This window comes from Ascidiella aspersa, chromosome 9, assembly GCF_963924565.1.
Source record: "Ascidiella aspersa chromosome 9, kaAscAspe10.2, whole genome shotgun sequence".
In the NCBI taxonomy this organism is placed as follows: Eukaryota; Metazoa; Chordata; class Ascidiacea; order Phlebobranchia; family Ascidiidae; genus Ascidiella; species Ascidiella aspersa.
The window spans coordinates 12,625,002-12,650,219 of record NC_139455.1 but is presented as its reverse complement, the minus strand read 5'-3'; the positions used below and the strand labels follow the sequence as shown (position 1 = coordinate 12,650,219).

At 36.4% G+C, this 25,218-nt stretch overlaps 1 protein-coding gene across 1 annotated transcript in view; it reads left to right on the top strand.

The window, feature by feature from the left end:
• Positions 1-1,506: 1,506 nt before the first annotated feature.
• The window catches only part of LOC146133041 (semaphorin-5B-like), a 30,530-nt gene continuing 6,818 nt past the window's right edge, over positions 1,507-25,218 (top strand). The window contains exons 1-5 of the mRNA XM_083397525.1: positions 1,507-1,627; positions 2,178-2,256; positions 13,239-13,324; positions 15,995-16,165; positions 16,496-16,598. Of these exons, the coding sequence (XP_083253651.1) occupies positions 1,513-1,627; positions 2,178-2,256; positions 13,239-13,324; positions 15,995-16,165; positions 16,496-16,598 (554 nt within the window). The 5' untranslated portion in view covers positions 1,507-1,512. The remainder of the gene's footprint in view (positions 1,628-2,177; positions 2,257-13,238; positions 13,325-15,994; positions 16,166-16,495; positions 16,599-25,218) is intronic.

Here is a 25,218-nt window from a genome sequence, read left to right as displayed (position 1 = left end):
CACTTTTAAACAGTTTTTTAACATTTGGTAACATTTTACTACAATTGGTCACATTTTTCTACAATTGGTCACATTTTTCTACAATTGGTTACATTTTGCTACAATTGGTCAAATTTTTCTACAATTTATAACATTTTACTACAATTAATTTACTCAGAATATGGACCACATATTACTACTTACAAGGTTGCAAGTGCTATACCCAACTGTTTAAAAGTAAGTGTCTTAAACTTTAATAAGACGAGTTAAAAAAGTTCAATTGAACCACCTATACCACATATGTTATCAAAAAGACAGCAGCAAATTGCTCATTAAATTGAAGTTTCCATTCTTTGCTTTTAAGTTGTATACTTTTGTCGTAATTACATTTTTGGCGTGATTTTTGTTTTTAAAAGTTCACCGGTCCGCAAAATTTTGTTTTGAAACTTTACCCGTTAGCTAAAAAGGTTGAGAACCACATGATATATACGTCAATCTATTCGTAATATCTTCTTCTGAATATAATATTGTGAACTTTCATTTCCAAAGAAAATTTGTTTTTTGCCCGAAAAAGCTACATGCCGTTTTCTGCACAATGCATCTAAAATACTACCTATCTGTGAATAAATTGATTACAAAAGCCAGATTTGCCATAATCCAGGGGTTCTTAAACTGGGGTCCATGGACCCCTTGGGGGTCCGTGAACTAATTTCAGGGGGTCCATGAAGGCCAAATTGAAATATTAGTGTAGCCTACGTTTAAAAAGTAATCAAATTTAAAAGAAAGTTTAATTAAAAATAAAACGTTTTACCACTAAATGTCAAACTCATTTTTACTTAAAACATCAGCATATTTCTGACAGGCTATTTGATTGTGACGTCAATTTATGACGTCATTTTTAATAATTTCTTGCCTACGGGGGTCCACGTGAAGCAAAAAATAATTTTAGGGCTCCGCGATGAAAAAAGTTCAAAAACCCCTGCCTTAATCGGATTTTTAACAAATCAAGCGATGATTTTTTTAAAAATTGACTTGACTGAGAATAAAGTAATTCAGTAGAGTGGCCGGACTAACGAGTGTTGTGTAAAACTATTTTAAACAATTTTTGAGATGCAAGACAAACTTAAGCAAACCCATATTTTTCTAGGAAAGAATTACTTTTAATTTGGATGTCTTTGATAAATGTGACATACACTTTGCTTGAAAACAGTCTAGCCCAGGGGATAGTTTTACCCATGTGGCAGATAGTATATACAGGATATATATGTTTTACAAAGTACTTTTGGCACAAATTTGGTGTGTGTATAGTCGAGCTTAACACATTAAATCAGATGACAATAAGAGGAAGATGATTGGATATCGTGCATACACAACCACACCACGGTACTGATAAGAAAACCCGCTTACATTACGTTTCCGCGAAGACACCTCATTCTTGCCGCCCGACACAGGAAGCTTGTTTCCTGCTTTAATAAGCTACCAACCATACGTTTGAAATCGCCATCTACTCTGCAGAGAATATAGTTATCAATTATGGACGAAATGTCTACAAACAGTTTTTATCATTTGAGGTGTTACAACTTGTCAGAACGAATGAAGATGAACAGTTTGTTAGGAATTGCTATAATTGCGACATTTTTCAGTTCAAGTAAGTAAGCCCTATTAAATTAAACTACTTTGTTTCGGGTTATTAAATGTCTTTCCGGGTTTAGTTGCTGATTGTATAATATGAAGGTTCTGTTGTCAAATCAGAATCCTTGAAGTAATATGTATCTCCATTTTTTAAAGAGAACTGACAAGATTAAAAAAACAAACGGGTTGTAAATGATTTATTATTTAGAGAAAGCTACATGGTTTACTGTTGAAATAAAATTGGAAGCTGCAACACACAAAAGTGGTTTGTGTTATAAAAACTTAGTCACAAAGCGATTATAAAATTTAAAAATACGTCTAAAATATTTGTCACGCAGACAAACATCAGGGCAAAACATAAAATCTGGCATAAAATCTATCTCACTTGCGGATTTTAGCACTTATAGTTTTCAACCACAATTTCAATATAAACACCAGAATTTGTGTAAATAAACATTTGGTTTGGAGGTATTGCAGATAGGAAATAGTTACATTTGAAATATGTATTAGACCCTTATAATGTTACTTTTTGTTCAGTTTAACAAACAGAGTGCTTTTAATAATAGTAACTGGGGAGTGGGCAGCTCTTGGACCACCGACTGCGTGCATGTCACCAAACGGATGCGGAACTGGCTTCCGTTTAAGGTATTTTATAGACATTTATATTTAATTTAATCTGGAAGAAGGCTTTCAAGTCAACATTGATTACACAATTAACAAAAATTGGTATTTTCATAGTCGTTATGGTATGTCGAAAATATCAACAAACATTTTTAAGCTTTGCATGAACCCGAAAAAATAATGTTTGAATCAATATATTTCAGTAGTTCAAATTTGTTTAGGTCAAAAAATAATCACCCTGGTTATAATCCATATTTTGGTAACCTATTCATACCGCCATAGGCCCCATAAGCATGGGCGCCCGCACGGGGGGCCAAGGGGGGGCACTTGCCCCACTTGAATTTCAAAATGCGAATTATTAGTATTAATTATAAGTGTAATATGTATTACTTATGAAGGTTAAAAATATTATACATTATCCATTGCCCCCAGTGGCGTATCCAGGGGGCGAGAGTTCTTACCTCCTTTTTGTAAATGATATTATCGTTTTTTGTTCGTTTTTGTCATGGTTTAACAAACTGTTCGAAGCGGCGTGCTTTTTAAGTAATTGGTTCACGCGTCTTAATCCAATGCGAAACCAAAATCGAGTGCAAAATGCCGTTTTTCGTCTTTTGTTTGGTCGACCGTAAACGCTGGATAGTTTTTCTCTTTCGTTATTTATTTAGGTTGACTGATTAGCAAGTGTGTATTCGACAATTGAAAACGCTAAGTCAAACCTTCTTAATTTGTTTCTCGCTGAAAAACGTCGAGTTATACGCAGTATGTTCCTCGCTGTTCGGTCTCTGCGCTAAAATCCGATGTTGGTGTACCGTAACTTCGACATTTGTTTAAGCAGATTTTTAAAAGGAGGTATAATGGTCGTGCGCGTTTCAAAGTCTCCATTTTTAAGTAATGATGGTTAACGCAAAATTATGCTCTTTAAGCATACTCTAAGCTAAGACCACGTGCTAAGTGTGCAATGGACACAACTTATTTCCCCCCAACCGCAGCTTGTAATTTAGTTGACACAGCTCGGCCCAGATGTTGCGCTAATCTTGGCATAATAACACCTGGAAAAAACGATCTTCGTTAAATATTGCAGGTGGTGAAAGACGTGCTTGTAATTTAGCGCTCGTTCCGTTCATGGAACTTGAAAACTGCGCTGCTGATAGTCGAATTATGTGTGATTCTACCACAATTAATCACATATATTTCACGGTCTTGGTTTGTTTTTTTACCTGAAGTTAACGATTGCACACCTTGATTTCGCAGCTAGCGCCTGACAGGATTGTCGACGACGCACGTGGTCGCTTTTGCTGGACGTATTTGGCTGTTTCTGTTTAGTTTTTATATCACGTCTTCCAATCACCCTTCTATGACGTCATACTGTTACTGTTTTATGACGTCATTATTCATTAACGTCAGACGAAAAATAGGGGAATTCCCTAAGTTGAAAATTCGGGACCCCCCCTTTTTGATTTTCTGGTTACGCCCCTGGTTGACCCCCCTGGAAAATTTTCTGCGGGCGCTCCTGCCCATAAGTGTATATAACTGCAAGACACCACGAAGAGTAAGCTCGTGCAAAAATGTTGAAATAGCACATTTTTATAGATTGGGTAGAAAACTCACATTCTAGAAAGTTTAATTCGCTTATAATAATAAAATTGGAACCATTTTTTTTATAATTAAGGTAATCAAATTTGCCAAAAAGAACAATTGCGGTAATAAAAGTAAACACTGATGTGTTTTTCCTCAGTTTGGTTAATTTGACAAATGATACTGTTTTACCAAATTTAGTATTGTAGCGTCTGTGCATGTGATTATGGCTTACTTGCTTGATGCTTAAGACAGTGATTCTCTAAGTGCTTCTAGATATTCTAAAGTGCTCCGCGAAACTTATTGTGATTTTGAAAATAACTTTTTGCATTTCAAATATCCTTACAGACAAGGATGCGAGATACATACTATCCATTTAAAAAACTAGCAAACGTTGTTCCATGTATTGTAGAAATTGCTCCGCGATTTTTTTAGTGGGCCGCGTTCTAAAAAAGTTAAAGGACCACTAAGTGTTAGACTTCAATTTTCAATTTTTCTTTTCTTGCTTGGTCGATCTGGCTAAACCAGTCGGCAAGTGATCAGTTAATCGAACGTTGTCGTTTTTGAGCTCTACACCTTCTAACTTTGGAGCGGCATGTTTTTGAATGTTCATTAAATCAACAATACGACAATACAGCCATTTAAATCTTCAGCTAGTTTGTTTTCTTACAGAATTGTTTGATAAAACCGAAAAACAATTTATTACACGCGTAATACCAATAGAATAATTGTTATTTGTAAAATGAATAAACTTTCGGACTAATTGTGAACTTTAGACCAGTGGTTGTTTTTATAGACAAGTAATTTTCAATTTTCCTCCCACTTTGGTTTTCAAAAAATGTCATCCACCGCCAGAACTGTCATAATATTATCTTAGCGCTCTGTCATTATAAAAATCCATCAAAACGTAAAATTAGATGGTAACCCTGTATATAGCTCTTTCTATACTGTGAAAATCTTAAACACGAGATTTTCTTTGTTAATATATCACAAGTTAAGTTTTAGGAGTCTTCAGAAAAGTAGGTGAAAAAACAACATGTCCAACGCCATAAAATGGTAATCTTTGGTATAGGCAAACAAATAAAATTATTTTATACACATTATATCTCATATTAAGCAACATATATATCGTAACAAAAAAGTCAATTCAAATCAATCGATTAGAAAAGAAGTATGGAATCACACAGTGGTATTTGTAATTTTGCAGCCCCTTCTAGTTATTTGTACTAGCGAATAGTTTACAGTTAAATAAAATTAAGGTAAATTAGCCCTAACCGAGTATAAACTATGCAAAATTTGGAATGAGTTTGCAAAATATCGCGTTCATGGCAGTGGTTTGCTTGAGTTTTGCGCAGTTTGCACAATTGCTGCTACGATTTTACTTTGCAAGTGATTTTCGTTCGATATTTGTCATGGGTTTTCGTTACGAAAATATGCGAGACGTGTGTAGCCAAGGTTGTGTGTTTAGCAGTTCATTTATAAAAGCAGCCAACGTTGCAATTTGGTTTGATGTTAAATATATTTTTTTAAAGTATCGGCTATAACAGGCGGCTTCAGGAAGAAGGTTATACAATGCTGTTAACACGTCAATTAGCGATTAAATGGTCATAGCGCGTTCGCGCCTTTCCTTTAGTGACCTATTTCAGACACAAAGCTGCATTTTAGGTTATACGTTAATTTTTCATTTTTACACTGTTTTAATCGAATCCAAAACCAATGGGAATGTACGGAGACAAAGAATTAGATCTTTAAAGTCACGCAGATAAGCTTCCATTAATGCCTCTTTCACACCTAGGCTGTGGGGTGTTATTTGATTGTGAGAAAGCATTAGGTTAACCTTTTTTTAGACACACGATATGACATGTTTTGAAACACATCACATAATTTGAAATTTCTATTTAGTGACACGCACTGCAAACGTTTAGGAAAAAAATATGCTTGCATTATTTATGCCTCTTACAAAGATCTTGCGCTATCCACAACATTACTTTTTGTCTTTGCTGTGCTGATTTACCACATTTCTGTGCTGATAACCACATTTATCTTCTATAATGATGGGCTATAACTGGCAGTATAATGGATTGTTTTATTTTGTTTAACCAGACGAATTGCAAGTAGACTTCGTCGTTATTGTGGTTTAATTAATTTTTTACCAGTTAGAATTAAACTGATAAATACTCTATTTAACCTAGGCAGCGCCGGTTATTTCACCTAGTTCATATATATATTTGCTTATCGTAAATTCTGATCTTAATTGTTCTACTTATTACAACATATTATAAAGAAAAAAAACAAAAAAAAACTAAAATGTCTGTATAAACTGGCATAAATCTTCAATATAAAACGTATGGATGCTGAACTCTTGCAAAGCTTCTGAAGTAGAATAAAGTGCAGTTCATCAAGGCAAAGTAAGTAAGTAAGTAAGTAAGTAAGTAAGTAAGTTTTGCCTTGACGGCATAAGATATTTATGCAGGATACTTTAGACGTGGTCAGTTTTCAGTAGGCTGTGGTTTACCTGTAGGCTAGCAGATGTTTTGAACCAAATTATACACGGTACAGTCGTTATATACATAACCCGTTTTGCGACTATGTAAAAACTGGCTCTACAAACATGTCCATGAGATGGTAACCTATTTAGTAAAAGTTTGGTTACTCATATTTACTTAAATCTTAATATCGAAGGCCAAAAGTGAAGTAATGTATTTAGCACGATTGCAGCACTACCTCATGTTTTAATACGCAACACCAAGGTCAACTATTTAAATGTAACGGTTACTCACACCATAATTCAGGGGTCTCGAATACGTGGCCTGTGGGCCGTTTTAGTGTTCTTAGGGCAATGAGAACTACTCTGCGTTTAATTTGAACGTCACATCAGCGTGTTTTCTTGCTTATTGATTGACCTTAATTTTTTTAGACATCTATAGTGCAGTTGGTTTAAACCCGCGGGTTACATTTGGCAAGCAATATCATTATCTGTGGCCTGAGGCTTTGTTTAATTTATTGATGAAATAATTTCGTTAAGAAGGTACAGTCTTCGTGTCCCACTTATACAGAAAATACCAAAAATACCAGAAATTCAGGGCGGATTCAGGGGATGTAAGTACCAGACTATAACGTCGTTTAATAATATTGTTAACGTTATTAAGATTTATATAGATTGACATAAGTCCTGACGTTAATGTTCTGCTTAGCAAAAGTTCTGTCTGAACTTATAATAAATATTAAACTGTATTATTAACTAGTATATTTTACGGCCAACTATACGAGTAAGCGAATAAACTTGCAGACAACATAACATTTTATAACGTTTTAAAATGGCGTGAGAATTGGGCTATATTTTAACTGATTTCCATTTTACAATGTAGCGTTAATAATGCTGAAAAATACGCTACACAGACCGTAGTATGCTTAAAGTAACTTATTTCGCCTATTTGCAAATGCTTTTAACCTAAAAGGCGCCATGCATATCATGGCATATTTTTGCAGTATGCTCCAAACTTTATGTTAATAAACGATAAATATTATTCCGGTTTTTAATTATGTTTGTCATATTTTTTATTTTTATTACAGCTTTAGGCCCAATGCGGCAAGTCTTTTTCAAACTTAATACTTCGCCAATTTAAACCATACCAATGCAATTTTGTGGCCCTTTGCGCGATTAGAGTTCACCCTATAATTGTTTATTCCCCGAATGATTTCCGCTCAGAAACAGCGTTTTTTCTGGAATTACTTGTGTTATTACACTACGTTATGACGTAACAAATGGTGATGACAATATTAGACCCCCCTGATTGAGTGACTGCGGCCCACTGGATAATCTACATCAAGGGTGCACAACCTGCGGCCGTTCACAGTAACTTATGCGGTACATGTTAGGGAAAACACATGTGTTGGCGCCCGTACTTGACAAATCGTTTCACTTTTACGAAAATTTTACTCTGAAACCTATCTAAAAATACGCAGGGTGGGTTTATGTGAAAGACCAGGTAGACAGCCTACAGTTGGTAATCTAGATTGGCTAAGATCAGTGTGTGGAAGCAAGGCATGATTTAGTACCTAAGGCAAAAAATCTTCATGGCGCTATTCATTCCAAAGGCGTCGTGCAGTATTTTCGCCTTTTCTAATATTCAACAGACTGTCGCTTCGTGGGTAACACCTATCCGACATTTTAAACAATATAAACGAACATTGTGTTTTTTGCATTTCGGGCGAACCTTTTACATGATTTCGGTTCAGCAATTTAATTCTGGAATCTTTCTGTGTGTCCAATGCGTCGTGTCTCCTTCAAAGAAACGCTTTGTCGACTAAAACCTAATAAACGAATATGTTTCACGCTTCGTGCGATTTTGTTGCTTAAATGCAAACCATTTTTTTCGTCCAAGAAGAGCACGCTTCTTATAGCTACCTAACTTGAACGTAACTTGTGGCGCTTTACGCGAATAAAGTAAATTATTCGTTGCATAAATGCAAACCATTTCGTCCAACAAGAGCACGCTTCGTATAGTTACCTAACTTAAACATAACTTTTCAAGGGTAGAAATCCGTGCAGTGCAATGGTAATAATGAATATTAATTCGGTATCGAATCGGTGCTGATATTACCCTAAGATTAGAACAATACGGATACTAGCCCTTGACATCGGGTATCGCCGTCAATAGCACAAAGGTTGTGCTCCTCTGATATATATGGTCTTATTTGGGCCCCAGAGCGATTTGAGTTTGAGAGCCCTGACGTAATTCGAAATATTAGTAAGTATAAAATGAGATGGAAACATAAAATGAAAAAAAACAATGTCAACAGCAAATGTCTGACAATGTCAACAGCAATTTCCAAGGAAACACCGACTTTGCATATAGATGTTTAAGTAAACCATGCCAAATTTGATGTCTGGTGTCTGTAATGTCTGCGTATTGGTGCTGATGCGACGCATCATGCACCGAAAAATAGAGCAAAAGAGAACAGAGAAAAACTTACAGCTAGTAATTTGTTAGACTGGTTCTATTGCAGTCAACCGACATGTAAACATATTCGTCATATCGCATTTAGGCTAAGGGCCACAAGTATTCGAAAACCGAAACTGTAGCTGCCGTAATTAGCTTCTCAGCAGTCACATTGAGGGTGACAGTATTTGACTATCTTTGCGGCGAAAACTAGTCAATTGCTATATAAGTATCGACAACAACATGTATGCTTCATCAAGGTGATATATTGAAATCAGCACTCCGAGTCACAGGTACAAAAGGTACATTCGACGTTCATTTGTTTTTAAACAACATGGGGATGCGGCATTTCGCCGTAACATTACTCTTTATATCCTAAAACAACTTACATATCCCATGCCTAATTTCTTTTGTTGACTATAGTTTGATTATACCTTTGTTACCAAAATATTAGCGTGAACTTAAAACAAATAAAGGCTTATTTTTTATTGATCAAGTTAAACATTAGTATCCCTATTTTAAATTTGGCCTGGGAAACCAATAAAACAAGTTTTTCTCAACTGAATTGTGCCATTTAAGGTTTATAACAACCAAACAAAGTTCCGGCTCACTTGGCATGGTTAAGTCTATAACTGTAAATTACATATTATATCGGACTCCAGCCGAAATAAAAGATCGAAATAAAAACTACATCTACATCGGAATAAAACACAGTTTGTAATAAAACCAAAGTAGGACTAATACCTAATAGTCGTTTAGTACCGTCTAAATCGGAAGAAGTCCCAAACCCGTCAAAATAACATCTAAATGGCCAGAATCAGGCCTGTGCAACACTTTACCTTACTCCTACCCCCCTAAGTAGCCTACGTCACTAAATCTCGTAATACTTTTAACCTAACCCATTTTCTAACCCATACCATTACCCAAAGAAGGCCAAAATCCCGGTGCCAAAACAGCGGGACGAAGCCAGACCAACGGCCAACAATCGTCCCATGCCTTATCTTACAGTTTTAGATGTTATTTTGGCCATTTAAGCTCTATTCTGACGAATTTGGACTTATTCTACAGGGTGATTTATTCAGACGATTTCGATCTTATTCTATTCTGGATATTACTGCGTAATATGTGTGTTCTAGTTATACCGAGTTCATCAAAACGACGGAATGTCGTGTATCGAGTTATGTGTGTTCAAAGGGAGTTACACTTTCTTGTGTTGGCATTTCTAATTTGCACATTTTTCTTGAGTTTCCATAAACATTTTGCTTTGGCAACCCATACGGAATAGGAATTACGTGATTATAACGTGTTAGACATGGTTTTTTAGTTTATTTTGGGAGCTGTTGGTATTTTCCGATAAAAGATTTGCAAAAAATCTACTGCAATTTGTTTGATTTTTTTCTTTGTTTATTGGTCTGCAAATCTACACTACACAGTCTACAACAGGGGTGTTAAAATGATTTCTGCCATGAACCACCACAGTCAAACCTGACAACATGATGATCCACCAAATGCGAATAGTAAACATATTAGACACGCTTTAATTTTTATGGTGCTTTATTTATGTAAATGTACCCTACAACATATTAATAACTTTGTAAGAGTCAAAAGTGAAATGTGCTACAGCACCAAGATTGTTTCAGTGAGAAAACTGATGAGTTGGTTTAGACCAGGGGTCGGCAACCTTTTTCTAGTCGCGGGCCAACACCAAACTCAGAAAGCTCAAAAATTTAACTGAGAATTGTGTTATTAAAATGTTAGAACAACTTTTAATCAGGCGGACCTCGGATCTTTTTTTTTCACTTTAAATTACATCTAAGGGGCAGTAAAGTGTTGGCGCAAAGCGGCGTTTGTTTGGTTTAAAATTCGAGCCCAAACGTCGTCATCCATACTCACAATTAAAAGTGTAATAAAACTACTTTAAAGAAACGCGATAACTTTAATAGTTAATTTTGTTTAGTGTTTGTTAACCTTTCTAAGTCAGGGCAGGGCGCACGTGGCGAGCAAAGCGAGCGCGAATTTTTACGTATACCGGCATTTCTTTAAATTTGTTGCAAGTTTTTATTACATTACCGAAAATAAAATATGTTAAAAAATATATGTCCAATATATTTTAAATCTGTTTTCCGTTAACGGCAACGAAGGACTTATATAGTTCAAAAGACAGCATCAAAACGTAAACAAGTTGGACGCAGTAAGATCATTCGCTCTAAGCGCGAAAGTTTTTCGCACTTTTTTCGTTTTTTTTAGTTAAAATAGTCAAAAAGTATTTGAAATGGACTCGTATCTAGTTTGTCAAAGAGGCGGACTGAATAAATTACATTGGCGGGGCGCATCCGGCCTGCGGGCCGTGGGTTGGGTTTAAAGAGAACAGAGAAAAACTTACAGCTAGTAATTTGTTAGACTGGTCCAATATATTTTAAATACGTTTTCCGTTAACGGCAACGAAGCGCTTCTATAGTTCAAAAGACAGCATTAAAACGTAAACAAGTTGGACGCAGTAAGATCATTCGCTCGAAGCGCGAAAATTTTTCGCACTTACGTTTTTTTAGTTAAAATAGTCAAAAAGTATTTGAAATGGACTCGTATCTAGTTTGTCAAAGAGGCGGACTGAATAAATTACAGCGGGGCGCATCCGGCCTGCGGGCCGTGGGTTGCTGACCCCTGTTTAAGACATACAAAAGCATCGAATTGAGGCTTTCTGTCGCTAACTGATATCCTTAAACGCTCACAAAGATTAGCATTTGGGAGTCTCGTTCTATGCTTGAGATTTTACAAAATTCATCAACACTGACAATACGTATTCACATAAGACACTGTAGAAAGTTTATGTTTTCAAGACTACATTAGAAGATCCGCACAAAAGGTTGAAAAGATTCGGAACCGGATCGCGATCCGGCATTTGAACATGACCGGTCTACAATATAGTTTGCGATCAAAAGCAGCTTTTTCGAGGTAATATTTAAAATGAATCTGTCGATCATGATGCAAGCAAGGGCTAGAATAACGACTATAGCCTTTAGTAAGGCTCGCGACCCCCGGCCATACCGGTACCGTCGCTCTACTAGCTAAGCTACACAAGCTCAGAGGGGAGCTAGTCGAGAAACAACCATAACGCCAATGCCTGTTACATTCTGTTAGTACGGTGGTTTTCTACCTTATTTGCTTGTGGCACCCCGCAGAAATTATAAATATTTCGCGGCACCCCTACTATAGTTTTCGTTCAGCGATTTACTGTAACGCCACAATGAACGGGATTGAAACAGCACACAACAACTGTGCACAAGTTTAGAAAAACGTTTTTGATTTAATGCACTCCAATCGTGCACCAAAAATTGTATCAAAAAGCCTACTAAAAGAGGAAAACTAGAAACCTAAATAATTGGAAATATCTCGCGGCACCCTTGGGCGTTAGAAATGGCAACCTAGCGTGCCGCGCCGCCCCGGTTGAGAACCACTGTGTTAGTACAGGCAACTTGAGTGGGATCTACGGTACCATATCATTTAATGAAAGATAGACTTACAAACGTGTTCAAACAACTGTAATCTAGCCCTTTTCAAGTCGCTTTCTGACCAACGTTAACGGTCGTTGTCAGTTGTTAAAGACGTAGGCGATAACAGTTGTTAAACACGTATATGTGTGTATCTTTCATTGGGCCAAATAACTGACAATTTTTTTTGAGTAAATAAATATAATGATGTAGTCAAAGGTAGCCTTTAAATCAGTGGTTCTTAATCTTTCAGCGTGGCACACTAAAAAATGAGGGAACACACAATAAGACCAAAAAGCAACAGTCCCTAAAGCAGAAAAATCTATAAAATCATATAGTTTTAAGACCAACGGCATTATACAGCCAGTGACGCAGTAATATCCAGTACAGCATAAGATCAAAATCGTCATACCTAAATCTGTCGGAATTAGGCCTAAATTCATCGGAAGAAGGCCTAAATACAAAATACCGCCGGACCTGTGGGTAGAGGGTATTTAGGACTTATTCCGATTTAGACGGTACTGATACCATTAGGTATTAGTCCTATTTTGGCCTTATTCCGAATTGTGTTTTATTCTGACGTTGGTGCTGTTCTTATCTCGGTATTATGGCTGAAGTCCAAAAATAAAAATAATTTCATAGAACGATTTTCACAAACCATTCAAATATAACTCCAAAACAAGGTAGTAATTAAGTACCACAATCGTATAAGTTATCTCATGAATAGTGCATATCTAAAATTTGAATGTCACTTTGTATTACAAGTAGGTTTTTTTTACAAGTTACAAAAAGTTCTGTTTCAAAAAAGTTTCGCTCGTGAATCTCGCGAGGCACACTAGTCTAGTGTATCAAACGTATTAGCGTAGTTTGTACCAAAAATATACGATAGCGAACTGAAAAACGAATAATCGAATATATCTATATATATATTAGTTTTCTATGAATTTTATTACACATTATATATATACATATATATAGATATATGTTTGTTTTTGTTCAGAATACGTCAATGTCTTCCTTTTCAAGGACCATGTGTTGGAGAGTCTTTTACTACGGAGGATTGCTGGACTCAAGGTTGTCTGGAAAGTAAGTTACATATTAGAAACGAGGTAAAATACCCGGTGTTAAATAGAGTATTTACCAGTTTTATTCTAACTGACAAGCGAGTTAAGTTGCGAAATTAACCTAAATTTTGTGTGGTTAAACAAAATAAGAATCCATCTTTCTGTAAGCCATTCAACCCCGATACGTTATTCTCAATCAGGTTTTATAAAAGAAGCGATAGCGCATATACAGCCTCCAACTTATGCCGTTGCACGTTCGTCGTTCGCCCTTCGGTAAATGGAAAATTAACATAATACCAGAGTAAGTTTGCTAAATCCACATAGCCAATACGCAGCATTTAACATAACGAAATTAAATTTCTATTGAAAAGATTACGGCATGTGTCGAAGTGGCATCTAATTAACTGGCGTATAGAAGTTTTCCAATCTCTGAAACAATCCCGATTCACATTGTTTTAACCTAGTTAAGTTAATGTCATACTTCCTGTTTCGCCCGAACCTTGTCAACTTAAAGATTTAAAAAGTTTAACAACCTTGCAGCTGTTCGGTTAATGGCCCACAACTTGATAATGCCAATATATCGATAAAATGTGCATATATTTTATCTGTGCTCAATGCGTCACGCCCCAACTAAATCTGATTTAAAATTTGCATTTTAAACCAAACACTGTAATACAGCAAAATAATCTCAAATTCAGGTCAAACACATTAACCAGATCTTAAAAGATATATATATATTTCGCCAACTAAGGCATCGTCAGTATATCTTAATTCGAATGAATCATGCCTTAGTTGGCGAAATATATATATATCTTTTAAGATCTGGTCAATGTGATGACCTGAATTGAGCTTTGCTAGATTATTTTGCTGTTACTGATCAGGAACTAAGGTCGACATTTATCTTGCAAGGGTCAAGGTGATTTCTATTTTTCACATATTCAGTGCAACAAACACTGTAATAGACACATTTTTGTTCTTTTCTTAAACTCGACTTCTATAGTACACAAAACACAATATTATACTGCTACATGTTTCTACTCCAAAAAGGGATGCCAGCGGTATGTTTTTCCGCTAGAATCTAGATCTAGATGAAGGTTTGTCGGAGTTCATCTAGGTTTTTATTGTGTTTTCTGTAAAATAAACAAATATATGACAAAGTATTTTTGGCCTAAATTCTTCGGTCTTTTTGATCGTGCTCCCTAAACTTGTTAGATGTGTTCACCTAATGAATGTACCAACCTTGCCATGTTATTAAGAAGTAAATTAAAATTTGCGACAAAGGCACAGAATGACATTACCACATTAACGTGACATTAACAAATACATTAGGGACATGCAAAAGTACAACCTGGTACCTGGGGGAGCACATTTCTGTTTTTCTTACTCTAAAAGTCTTAAGGTTGGTTCACACTAGACGCGTTATGCGTTAACGGAAAAGCTCGAAACATCGGTTGCGGTAAATTAAAATATGTCACTTTTGACGCTTTCGGGTATAGGAGCAAATAAATGATATGACCATGGCCCCCCCCCCAAACTAAAAAATATGTGCGTTTTTTTTTACTTAATAGGCAGCTTATTTTCGCGGTTCCCTAGGTAGTATGGCCTATTTTCGCCAAAATAACACATATTTTTAAGCTTTTAGTGGTGTACGAGCTTTTGGCGCCATATAATAAATATTACAAAAAAATGGTAAAATTCGTTTCGCGCACTCGCGCAAAGCGGCGTTTTTCAGATTGGCAGAGACGGTTTAAGTGACCGTACGCTGACCTCGACTATATAACAACTAACTTAAATCCAAGTACAATTAAAAGCTTTTTTGTTGTTAATGCAAATCTGTATCAGAACCAGCCTGCCAATATACTTCATCCGGCCCGCCGCCTCTTTAAAAAATTAGACACGAGTCCATATTTTAAATACGTTTTGACTATTTTAAGTGTGTAAATGCGAAAAATTTTCGCGCTTCGGGCTAATGATCTTTATACATCCAGTGTGTTTACGTTTTGATGCTCTTTTTGAACTAGATCAGCGCTTCTTTACTGTTGCGCCGTGGAAAGCTGCCAAGTGCGTCAAGGACAAACGAAAAACGTATTCAAACATAATCGACAAATATTTTTTAACCATTTTTTTTTAAATGTAACAAAAACAAGAAATTTAAAAGAAATACCGGTATACCAAAAAAATCGTGCTTTCAATAGGTCTGTTTTTCGCGTTATTTTGCAGGAGTTGGTTTCGTCTGGTAATTACCCATAGGTTAAGAACCACTGGTATATCTGATTCATTTTATTGTGCTTCGCATTAGTTCATTGTGTATTAAATTTAAATATGAACATAATACCGAGAAAGGAACGGCCCTATTTAAATTACACCATAAACTGAATAAACAATTATTATTATTTCAGCTTTCCATTATGATCATCATTGACGCCGTGCTAACTCGAATTTTGAAACAAACAATCGCAAACGCTTTTTTTGCGATTCGCGCGAACGTTTAAACTTCTTCTCAAATGTAGGTCAATTGTACCCATGTAAAATGAAACACCTTCTTACAACTTCGCATACTCGCCTACATGCCTATTAGTAACATGAATGGGTATTTTTCCTAAACTACATAAAAAGTTTCGGCCCAGTTGAGAATCGTTCGAGTCACACAGTTTGAGAATTACTGACTTACACTGATACAATACATTATCAGCTCCTCCGACATGGTCAGAATGGTCTGATTGGTCAAGCTGCTCCCAACGATGCGACGCTGGTATGCAATACCGAGTCCGACATTGCCAATACGGCGATGTTGGAAATCCTGGCTGTGATGGGGATGTAGTGGCTTCTCAGCCTTGTTCACTTCAGGATTGTCCAGAACACTGTACGTATGTTAAAATATAACATGAATTTAGTTTTCAGAATTGGGACAAAACCCCGGTTGTAAAATATTTTAGGCTGTTATTGCACTAGTAACATACTAAATGTAATAAATCATCTGGTTGTTTTTAATATTTATAAAGGCTATTACTTTCGAAAAAAACCAAATATTTTTATTAAAAAAACTGAAAAATAAACGAATTCCATGATAACTATAATATTTATCCAAATTGTCTACTAATTACGTGTGCTATCCTTGATATAAAAAGTATAAAAAGGCTCAGCCTACTTCACTTTCCCCGTTACCCAATTTAAACCTACATCTTGTGTTTAGATACGACCTGCTATGAACCAACGGTACCAGAGAGCTACCGTGGAAACATTTCGCAAGTAGGTAGCAGAACATGCAAAAGATGGGCAGCTTCAAGATCGACGTAGTAAGTAATAAAAGTATGTAGGGTTTTGGTTTAGGGAAAGCTTAACAGGCAGAGTACATTTTTCTAAACCTTTTTAACTGCGGAAGAAAAACTAAAAAAAAAAAAGTATATCTTACATTTCGTTTAAAAATATATCGAAATCAAATCTTACAGTCTAATACATTTAAGACCAAACAAAACCTTATGTTTATGTATTAGGACGAGTGGCGTATCCAGGGGTGGTTCGACCCCCCCCCCACACTCTTCGTTGTCAGGGTTTAACTCATCGTCCGAAGCGGCCATGATATTAATATAATTGGGTCACGCGTCTCAAGCTAATGCGAAACCAAAATCTGAAGTAAAACTTCGTTTTTCGTCTTTTGTTTGGTCGACCATAAACGCTAGAAAGGTTTTCCCTTTCGTTATTGGTTCAGGTTGGCTGATTAGCAAGTGTGTATTAGACAAATGACAACGCTAAGTCGAGCCTTCTTCCTTTTTTACCTCGCTAAAAACGTCGAGTTAGGCATAATGGTTTTCGCTGTTCGCAGTCTCGTGTCTCCGTTAATATCCGATGTTGGTTGTAACAACGGCATTTTTTTAACTAAAGCAGATTCTCTTAAAAGATAGTCTAACTTTGACTGCTCATGTGGCCCGCCCCCTCCAGCACATTGATCGAGACATTTTTTAGACATTTATCTTTACAGCCTTTGACTCTTTAAGTATGCACAGAATGGTCTGGTAATCCTTATGTAGGTGGAAGTGGTAAGACACGAAGAAGAAACACTGTACCTTGTTGCATGTCTGATGTTGTCGCTGGCCACATTTGACTATCCTGGTTTAAGTAACAAAACCTAAAAAAAGTTTAATAAGCAAGAAAACGCAAGAAAAAAGGACCTTTTTGGGTTTAATTTAAAAAAAATATGCAATAAAATCAACAAAACAAAAATATCTAAAGAATAATAATTTATAAGATCATGGGATTAAAACCAACGATATAATAAAGCGAAATACTCATTAATATTCACGACATAATAAAATCTAGAATTGTCTTAATCTAATTAGGACATTTTTTTATTTGTTTGATTAAAATAATGAGTCCTAAATTCTTGAGAATAAGGTCTAACTCTAAGTGGACAAAACAATGCTTCAAACTGCAGGGAGGGGGTATGAAGGATTGGGGGAAATCCGTGTGTCATCGGCAGTTTATTGGGTCACCGTTTTTTGTCATCAGATTGTTTCGCGTTTGAGGTTAAGAGCATTTAGGGCTTATCTTGAAAGGCCTGGGTCTTATTCCGATTGTACTTCAAAGTGCTTAGTGCACCACAGCCCTGGTTGTTCCTATCTATTCGGTCAAGTTAGGTCTTTTAGAAAAAGCTCTTTAATAAACAACACTATAACGCCAACGGGGCATTAAAATTTTAGAGAAGACGTCACAAAGCAATTTTAAAAAACATCTGCTGTTGTCAAGCGACTTCGGGCGCAAAATGCAACTAAAATCCTCTCGAACTGCGGAAAGCGCCAAAAATTGCTTGTATTAGGTTTCAGTTGGTGAAACTTTTAATTTAAAGCAGAGGTTCCCAACGTGGGCGGTACCGCCCCCTTTTCGGAGTTGGTAAGTTACAAGGGGGCGTTTTGGGTCTTTTTATCTTTTGGGGGGCGCTGAATTCACATAAAAATAGTAACAAACAGCACTCTAGGTAACATTTGAGCTTAAATGGCAACTTTCGTACTGCGAACCAATTGGTAAATTTTGGCGTAACAATTGGCTTTCTTATGTAAAGTTGTTGGTTGTTGTTGTTGTTGCGCTTAACCATTGTATACGCGGCAAAATGTTTGTATATTTAAACAGGGCTCACTAACCGACGGCCCGCGGGCCGAATTTGCCGCGTCTTTGACAACTAGACACGAGTCCATTTCAAATACTTTTTCACTAGTTAACTATACGTACGTGCGATAAATTTTCGCGCTTCGCGCGATTTCTCTTTCTACGTCCGGTTTGTTTACGCTTCGATGCTGTCTTTTGACCTATATCAGCGCTTTTTTATCGTTGTGCCGTGAAAGGCTGCCAAATGCGTCGCACGCAAACGAAAATCGTATTCAAAATTATTGGACATATATTTTTAAACATTTTTTTTCTTTTTCTTTCGGCAATGTAATAAAAACTAGCAAGAAATTTGAAAGATATGACGGTATGCCCCAAAACAATCGCGCTCGCTTTGCTCGCCAGGTGCGCCCGGACTTAAAAAGGTTAACAAACACTGAAACGGTATGCCCCCAAAACAATCGCGTTTTCTCAAAGTAGTTATATTACACTTTTCATTAGCAGTATGGATGACGAGGTGTGGACTCGAATTTTAAACCGAACAAACGTTTTTTTTTCGCGCTTCGCGCCAACACTGTGTTATTGCCTCCTTAAATGTCATTAAACACGTTTTTGGGTGCAAAAAAATCCCAAGCGCGCCTGATTCACAGTTGTTCTAACATTTTAATAATACACATCTCTCAGTTAACATTCTGTTCGGCCAGCAGAGACCGTTCTGAGTTTGGTTGGTGCCCGTGACTAGAAAAGGTTGCCGACCCCGGATTTTAAAGTCTTGGTGTAGAAAGTATTTTTCTGGTAATGACTTAACCTTGTAAAATAATGTATGTATAAATTAATTTAAAAGGAATTCATCTTTTATGTTATGCTAACGACTAATCTCGATTTCGTCAGATTTTATATTTTCTTCAGATTTTATATTTTCTGTTGCAGGGCTAAAACTGAATTTGTTTGGGTTGATGCAGGTTTCTGCTATGATTTGAGTCCGACTCCATTTGTTAAAGGTTGTTCGAAGGTTGAGTGTTCCAACAGCTTAGCCATAGCAAGGTATTAAACGTATCTGAGTTTATTGAATAACATGAAAACGGCAATCAACTTACAGGAATAGCTTAAGGTCCATGCACAGTACTAACAGTCCAGCATAATAACTTCTGTCCGTTACATTATTTTAGTTGAGTGAGTTGAGCCATTGTCCAGTTTAATTCAGTTCAGTTAAGTCAAGTCTCGTTAAGTTTCGTTTGGCTTGATGCAAGCGGATTTTCTATACACATCGCCGGCCATACAATCATTTAGCAGAGATGTGTTAACGGAATGGAGATAACATCTTCGTGTTACTTTACGGGGTCAATGTTTTATGGCAGGGGTCGGCAACAGTAACACTAGCGTTAACTAAATGGTTGCACACATTGCCAGTTCGTGTCACAAATCAGTGTCTTAACTGTGTTGTACTAAATATTATTTTTTGTGGGCGTTATACTTGTTGTTTACCAATAACCGTTCCTATTACGTCACATTGCCCCAAATTTGGCGTAACGTTTACCTGTTAAAGCAGGGCATTTTACATCAGTGGTTCTCAACCGCGGTCCGCGTAAACTTTCCTACCAGACCGCAAAATATATTGCAAATTTATATCTCAATTGCAAAAAGCAAGATGTTGAAGGCGGCTTGTTCTAGCCAGTTCCGTTTGCTGCATTGTGACGTAACATAGAGTTAATGGTCTATTTTGGACTTTATCGTACGTAAAATGCTTGTGTCCAACTGTTTAAAAGTAGGCAACAACTTGTTCACGTATGATATCAAAAATACAGCAGCAAAATTCTCATTATGTAGAAGTTTTCGTTATTTGCTTTTAAGTTGCATAATTGTGTCATAATTACATTTTGGTTTGATTTTAATTTTTGAAGGTCCACCGGTTCGCAAAAATTGTTTTAAAATTTTACCGGTATGTAAGCTAAAAAGGTTTTGAACCACTTGTCTACATTAAAAGTAAGAACATGTGTTTTTGTGCGACTGAGAACCAACAAAAAGCGAAACCGATAGTTAACACTTCTAGGTATCGGCTTAAAAGCATCGAAGTATATTTCCAAAAATATACGTAAACTAGATGTCAGATCACAGCAGGGCTGCTGAGTCGGACTCGGGACTCGAGTAAGACCAGGTAAAACTACCCGAGTCCGACGTGTGCGCATGCGCAGTACCAAATTTCGAAACTGATAAGGCAGCAAACTGTAAATTGTTAAGGTGGAATAGGATATGCTCGTGGCATATTTTCCATGACCCTATGAGTGGATTGCGGAATATCCACCTTAATTTAGTTACGTAAATTGGTAAAATACAGAGGCTGAAACGCGATGAAACCTCATATTCGGCCCGAGTCGGACTCGGGACGTTTTTGAGCAATTTCGCAGCCCTGATTGCCTGTGCGAAACCAAACATATAAAAATGTTTGGCACGCGAGTTGTTAATATTTTGACATTATTCATAAACTGGAACACTGCTTAGGAAAGGTTGCCGACCCCTGTTTTATGGTGACAGGACTGCGTTTGAGTCACGTCATAAAGTTGGTTATAAAACTTAGTTTCAAATAATAACAACAAATAATAAGACGACCCCTACATATTATCTATCGCAGCCATAAAAGATTTGTGCTTAAAATTGTGAACAACATGAACATGAGAAAACAAAATCACGAGTTAAATTTGTCACATTCAACAGCAAGTTGAAAAATATTCCGTTGGTGTTTCGAAGTTAAACAGGAACTGCTGTACATCTCGCTTTGCTGTTTGTCAAGTTCAGTCGTCCACAACCGTACAATGCAATGGAAACCTTTGAAAAACAAAACAAAAGAAAGACAGTTATTTGTTCAATTTTTTGTTGTTAAATAGCATATTTCGTTTGAGTTAGGACGCAGTACATGAAAACACGTTTCTAAATTGCTGTTTTTTTACCATTGCTTTTAACAAAGGCAGGTATTGGGCTTATCCCTAAATTCGTGTTAGGCCTTGCACGAATTGAAGCATATGTTTCGCGCGTGGATAAATCATTATGCTTTTTACGAGGAATGCTACGTCTCGTGTTTTTGTAATCTGCCTAACTAAAGACGCGTTGTGCATACTTTGATTCAGACTTCCCTAACTTAAACCCCAAAACGTACCAAATGTTTAAAATAATTTGGAAATTTAACACAAAATTGTTTCGTGCACAACAAAACAAAATCAATAGTTACAAGTTTTAGCGCTGTTATCAAAACTTTATATGCGCATTTCTAACATTTATATTTTTACGCTTATTAATCGTGTTCCATAACATAAATGAACAGATCTTTCGATCGGCGTTAAACTTAGATTTTTTATAGATATTTTGTAAGATAGATCGACATTCACCTTGTTTATTTAGCAGTTTAAGCAAAAGTTTCAAAGACATCCAGCGACGAATTGCGATTTGCATCGTTGCAGTGCGATTTTCCTCAATTGTGGATCGGCGCTTGTTCTCTTGTGAACATATGGTTAGGTGCGCTCGTTGCAATACGTTCTTCGAGACAAAACATGAGGAAAGTTCGTTGCTCGTAGGCTGTCTTCTTCTTCTTCTTCTTAGTTTTCTTCGGATAAACGTTGCGGCTTAGTTGTTAATTTGCGAGGTTCAAACTATTTTCCTAATCCAACGATGAAAACTTGTTGCTTTCAATTAAACGCTTTATGGCAGCGCTTAATTCCAGATGCTGATTGACGTTCCTTAACGCGGTGGTCACCATTTGCAGGGGCAATTTGTTTGGGTTGATGCAGGTTTCTGCGATGATTTGAATCCGACTCCATTTGTTAAAGGTTGTTCGAAGGTTGAGTGTTCCAACAGCTTAGCCACAGCAAGGTATTAAACGTATCTGAGTTTATTGAGTAACATCAGAACGGCAATCAACTTACAGGAATAGCTTGAGGTCCATGCACAGTACTAAATGTCCAGCATAATAACTTCTGTCCGTTACACTATTTTAGTTGAGTGAGTTGAGCCATTGTCCAGTTGCGTTCAGTTCAGTTAAGTCAGTCTCGTTAAGTTTCGTTAAGCCTCGTTTGGCTTAATACAAACGGCTTTTGTACACATCGCCTGGTCATGGAATCATTTAGCAGGGGCGTGTTAACGGAATGGAGATAACATCTTCATTTTACTTTACGGGGTCAATGTTTTATGGTGACAGGACTGCGTTTGCGTTACGTCAAGTTGGTTATAAAACTTAGTTTCGAATAATAAAAACAAATAATAAGACGACCCTTATACTGTTACCTACATGACTTAGTTTTCTAATAGGCAACTACGTCATTAATTTAGTTCAATTTATACACATGCTCACGTACATTTCTATAGTAAATGCATGTTAAACAACCTAAAATATGACTGACAGCTCATCGAATCCAAAGTGCAGACAATATGAAGTTAGACAACGAATAACACTTTACTGTAAAGCAAGACGAAGGAGACGATATGAAATATTATCGAGCCCAAGGGGGCATACTGTAAAAAAGGTTGGGAAACACTTATTTAAAGCATACGTGAAGCCTCTCTCTCCATCGCTTTATTACAACAAACGTTACATTTTCAAACTTCACCATTTTACACCGAGTTTCCAAGTCAAACATAACCAAATACGCTCCAGCTTCGATTGGCTCATTCTGTAAAATTGACTAGCCGTATACATAATTGGATTGGAGTTGATCTGTAGTTTTCCTGAAAAGATACTCCTAACTGTGAGATTTGAGAATTATTGGTTAATAGGGTACAAACAGGGCCGGATTAACCAATAGGCTAATAAGGCTATAGCCTTAGGCCCTGAAAAAATTCGGCCCTGAATTTTTTAACGTTAAATTTTTGTAAGGCTAATAGTGATGTATTTACAGTACCGGTACAGTACATTTTTTTCTTAAAAACGAATGACTGAGTCGAGTCAATATGTGTTTTGTGTGTGAGTAGATAAATAGTGCCATTTAGGCGCCGCTATTTTTGCATTGAATTTTTGGCCCATTTTGGAGTTATTGGTAGGTAATGGATGGGGTTAGAAAATGGGTGGGGGTTAAAATTATTAGGGGAGTTAGTGATGTACTTATGGGGGAGGTTTGAGGTTAGGTAAAGTGTTGTTTAGGCCTGATTCTGACTATTTAGGTCTTATTCTGACGGGTTTTTGGACATTTCAATTTATACGGTTCTAGGAATATTATGTATTGGTCCTATTTTGGTCTTATAGTAGATTAGTGATAAGGATGTACCGAAGTCCAAGTAAGCTTTTTTTTAATGCGATTGAATTTTAATTTATTCCTCTTCCTTGAAAGAATTGCCAGATTTCAGTGCTTTCTTTATTATTAGTTTTCTAATCAACTACAAGCCTAAAAATCTATTCTGATATGAATTTGTTATGCATGAAAAGTTGCTTGGTATACATGAGAACCAATTGCTTCCCAAAACTAAATGCTATTAACAGTTGATGGCGCCGTTGTATATATTTAGACTGGTTAAGCAATGCGTACGAGTAGCAAGTTGAAACCAACAATTTACCCTTCATTCCCCCCAATATGTGGGTTGACCCTTGCAAAAAAGAATTTGAACATGTGTGTCCAGAAGCTTATACCTTGACATAAACCATAGCTTAAAACTGTTCGGATAGAGACAGTACAATCGTCATTTTGTCGGTGGCGTCCAGGCCCCTGAAAGAGATATTCAACTAATTTATATTAATCTTGCAAAACTAACTAATACCACCGTACCGTGCCTTTCGAAGGTCTTGTCAATTTTAAATGCTACTTGTATTTTTGCAGCTTTTTTTTTTTTAGATTGGTAGACACCATAATGCAGCGGTGAAAGTAGCCTATAATATTTTTTTTCCGGAACAAAAATAAAACTTTCAGAGAAAACCTAATAAACAAAGTAAACTTGAAAAACGTAAGGTTATAAGAACTGAAATTATAGTTTAATTTAAGTTTGGCCTAGTAAAAAATTACCTTTTTCTATCTGTATGGCGTACTTGCAAAAATTATTTTACCGGACGCCATTCCTACAGCCATTGCAATGAGGAGGTACAACATTTTCCTTTGAGGTCCACTTGTTTTTAAGTGTTTCTGCATCCCTTACAATATTATCATACCCCTACACCACCGGTCACGATAAATTTATAACCGGTGGCGGTTTGCTGTGTTTTAAAAAACATTAATAGGAAAATAACAAATTAAAAAAATAGAAGTTCAAAGAGTAAAGGCACCCATCAGTTCAACAATGGTTTTTATGGAATTTGCTTTTGTAAACCAATCGTATTTGTAACATGACCATGTCGAGTGCTTTCAGGCAATAAAAGAAGCATAGCCTTCAACTATATTTTTCTAAAATAAATAGGACTTTTCAAACCCCCAAAAATTGTTGTGCTACACTGGATTAAACTCTCATTAACAACATTTGAAAAATTAAATTTGTCTGTAACAACAATTCTTCCCACTTATATACATTGATAAAAAGATACTGCTGTATGCATACGTCTACAGATTCTGAACTGGTCGAAAAATAATTTGTGCTATTTGTTTTGAAAACCCACAATAATACCATTACCGATTCCGGTCAAGAAACAGCCATTCATGATTTTAGTTCGATTTTATAAAATCTACCCTAAATGCGTGATTTTTTAAACATAGCTATAGGGATTATTTATAATTGGTAAAATTCGACGATAACTTGTTGCTGGTTTCTCTTCATTGATAGCTTCGGTCGAATAGTGTAATCGTTTTTTTTTCTACTGTAATTGTGTTCTCTCTTCTTTGTCCGCTTTCAGGGGTCCCTGGGCCCCACAGCCAA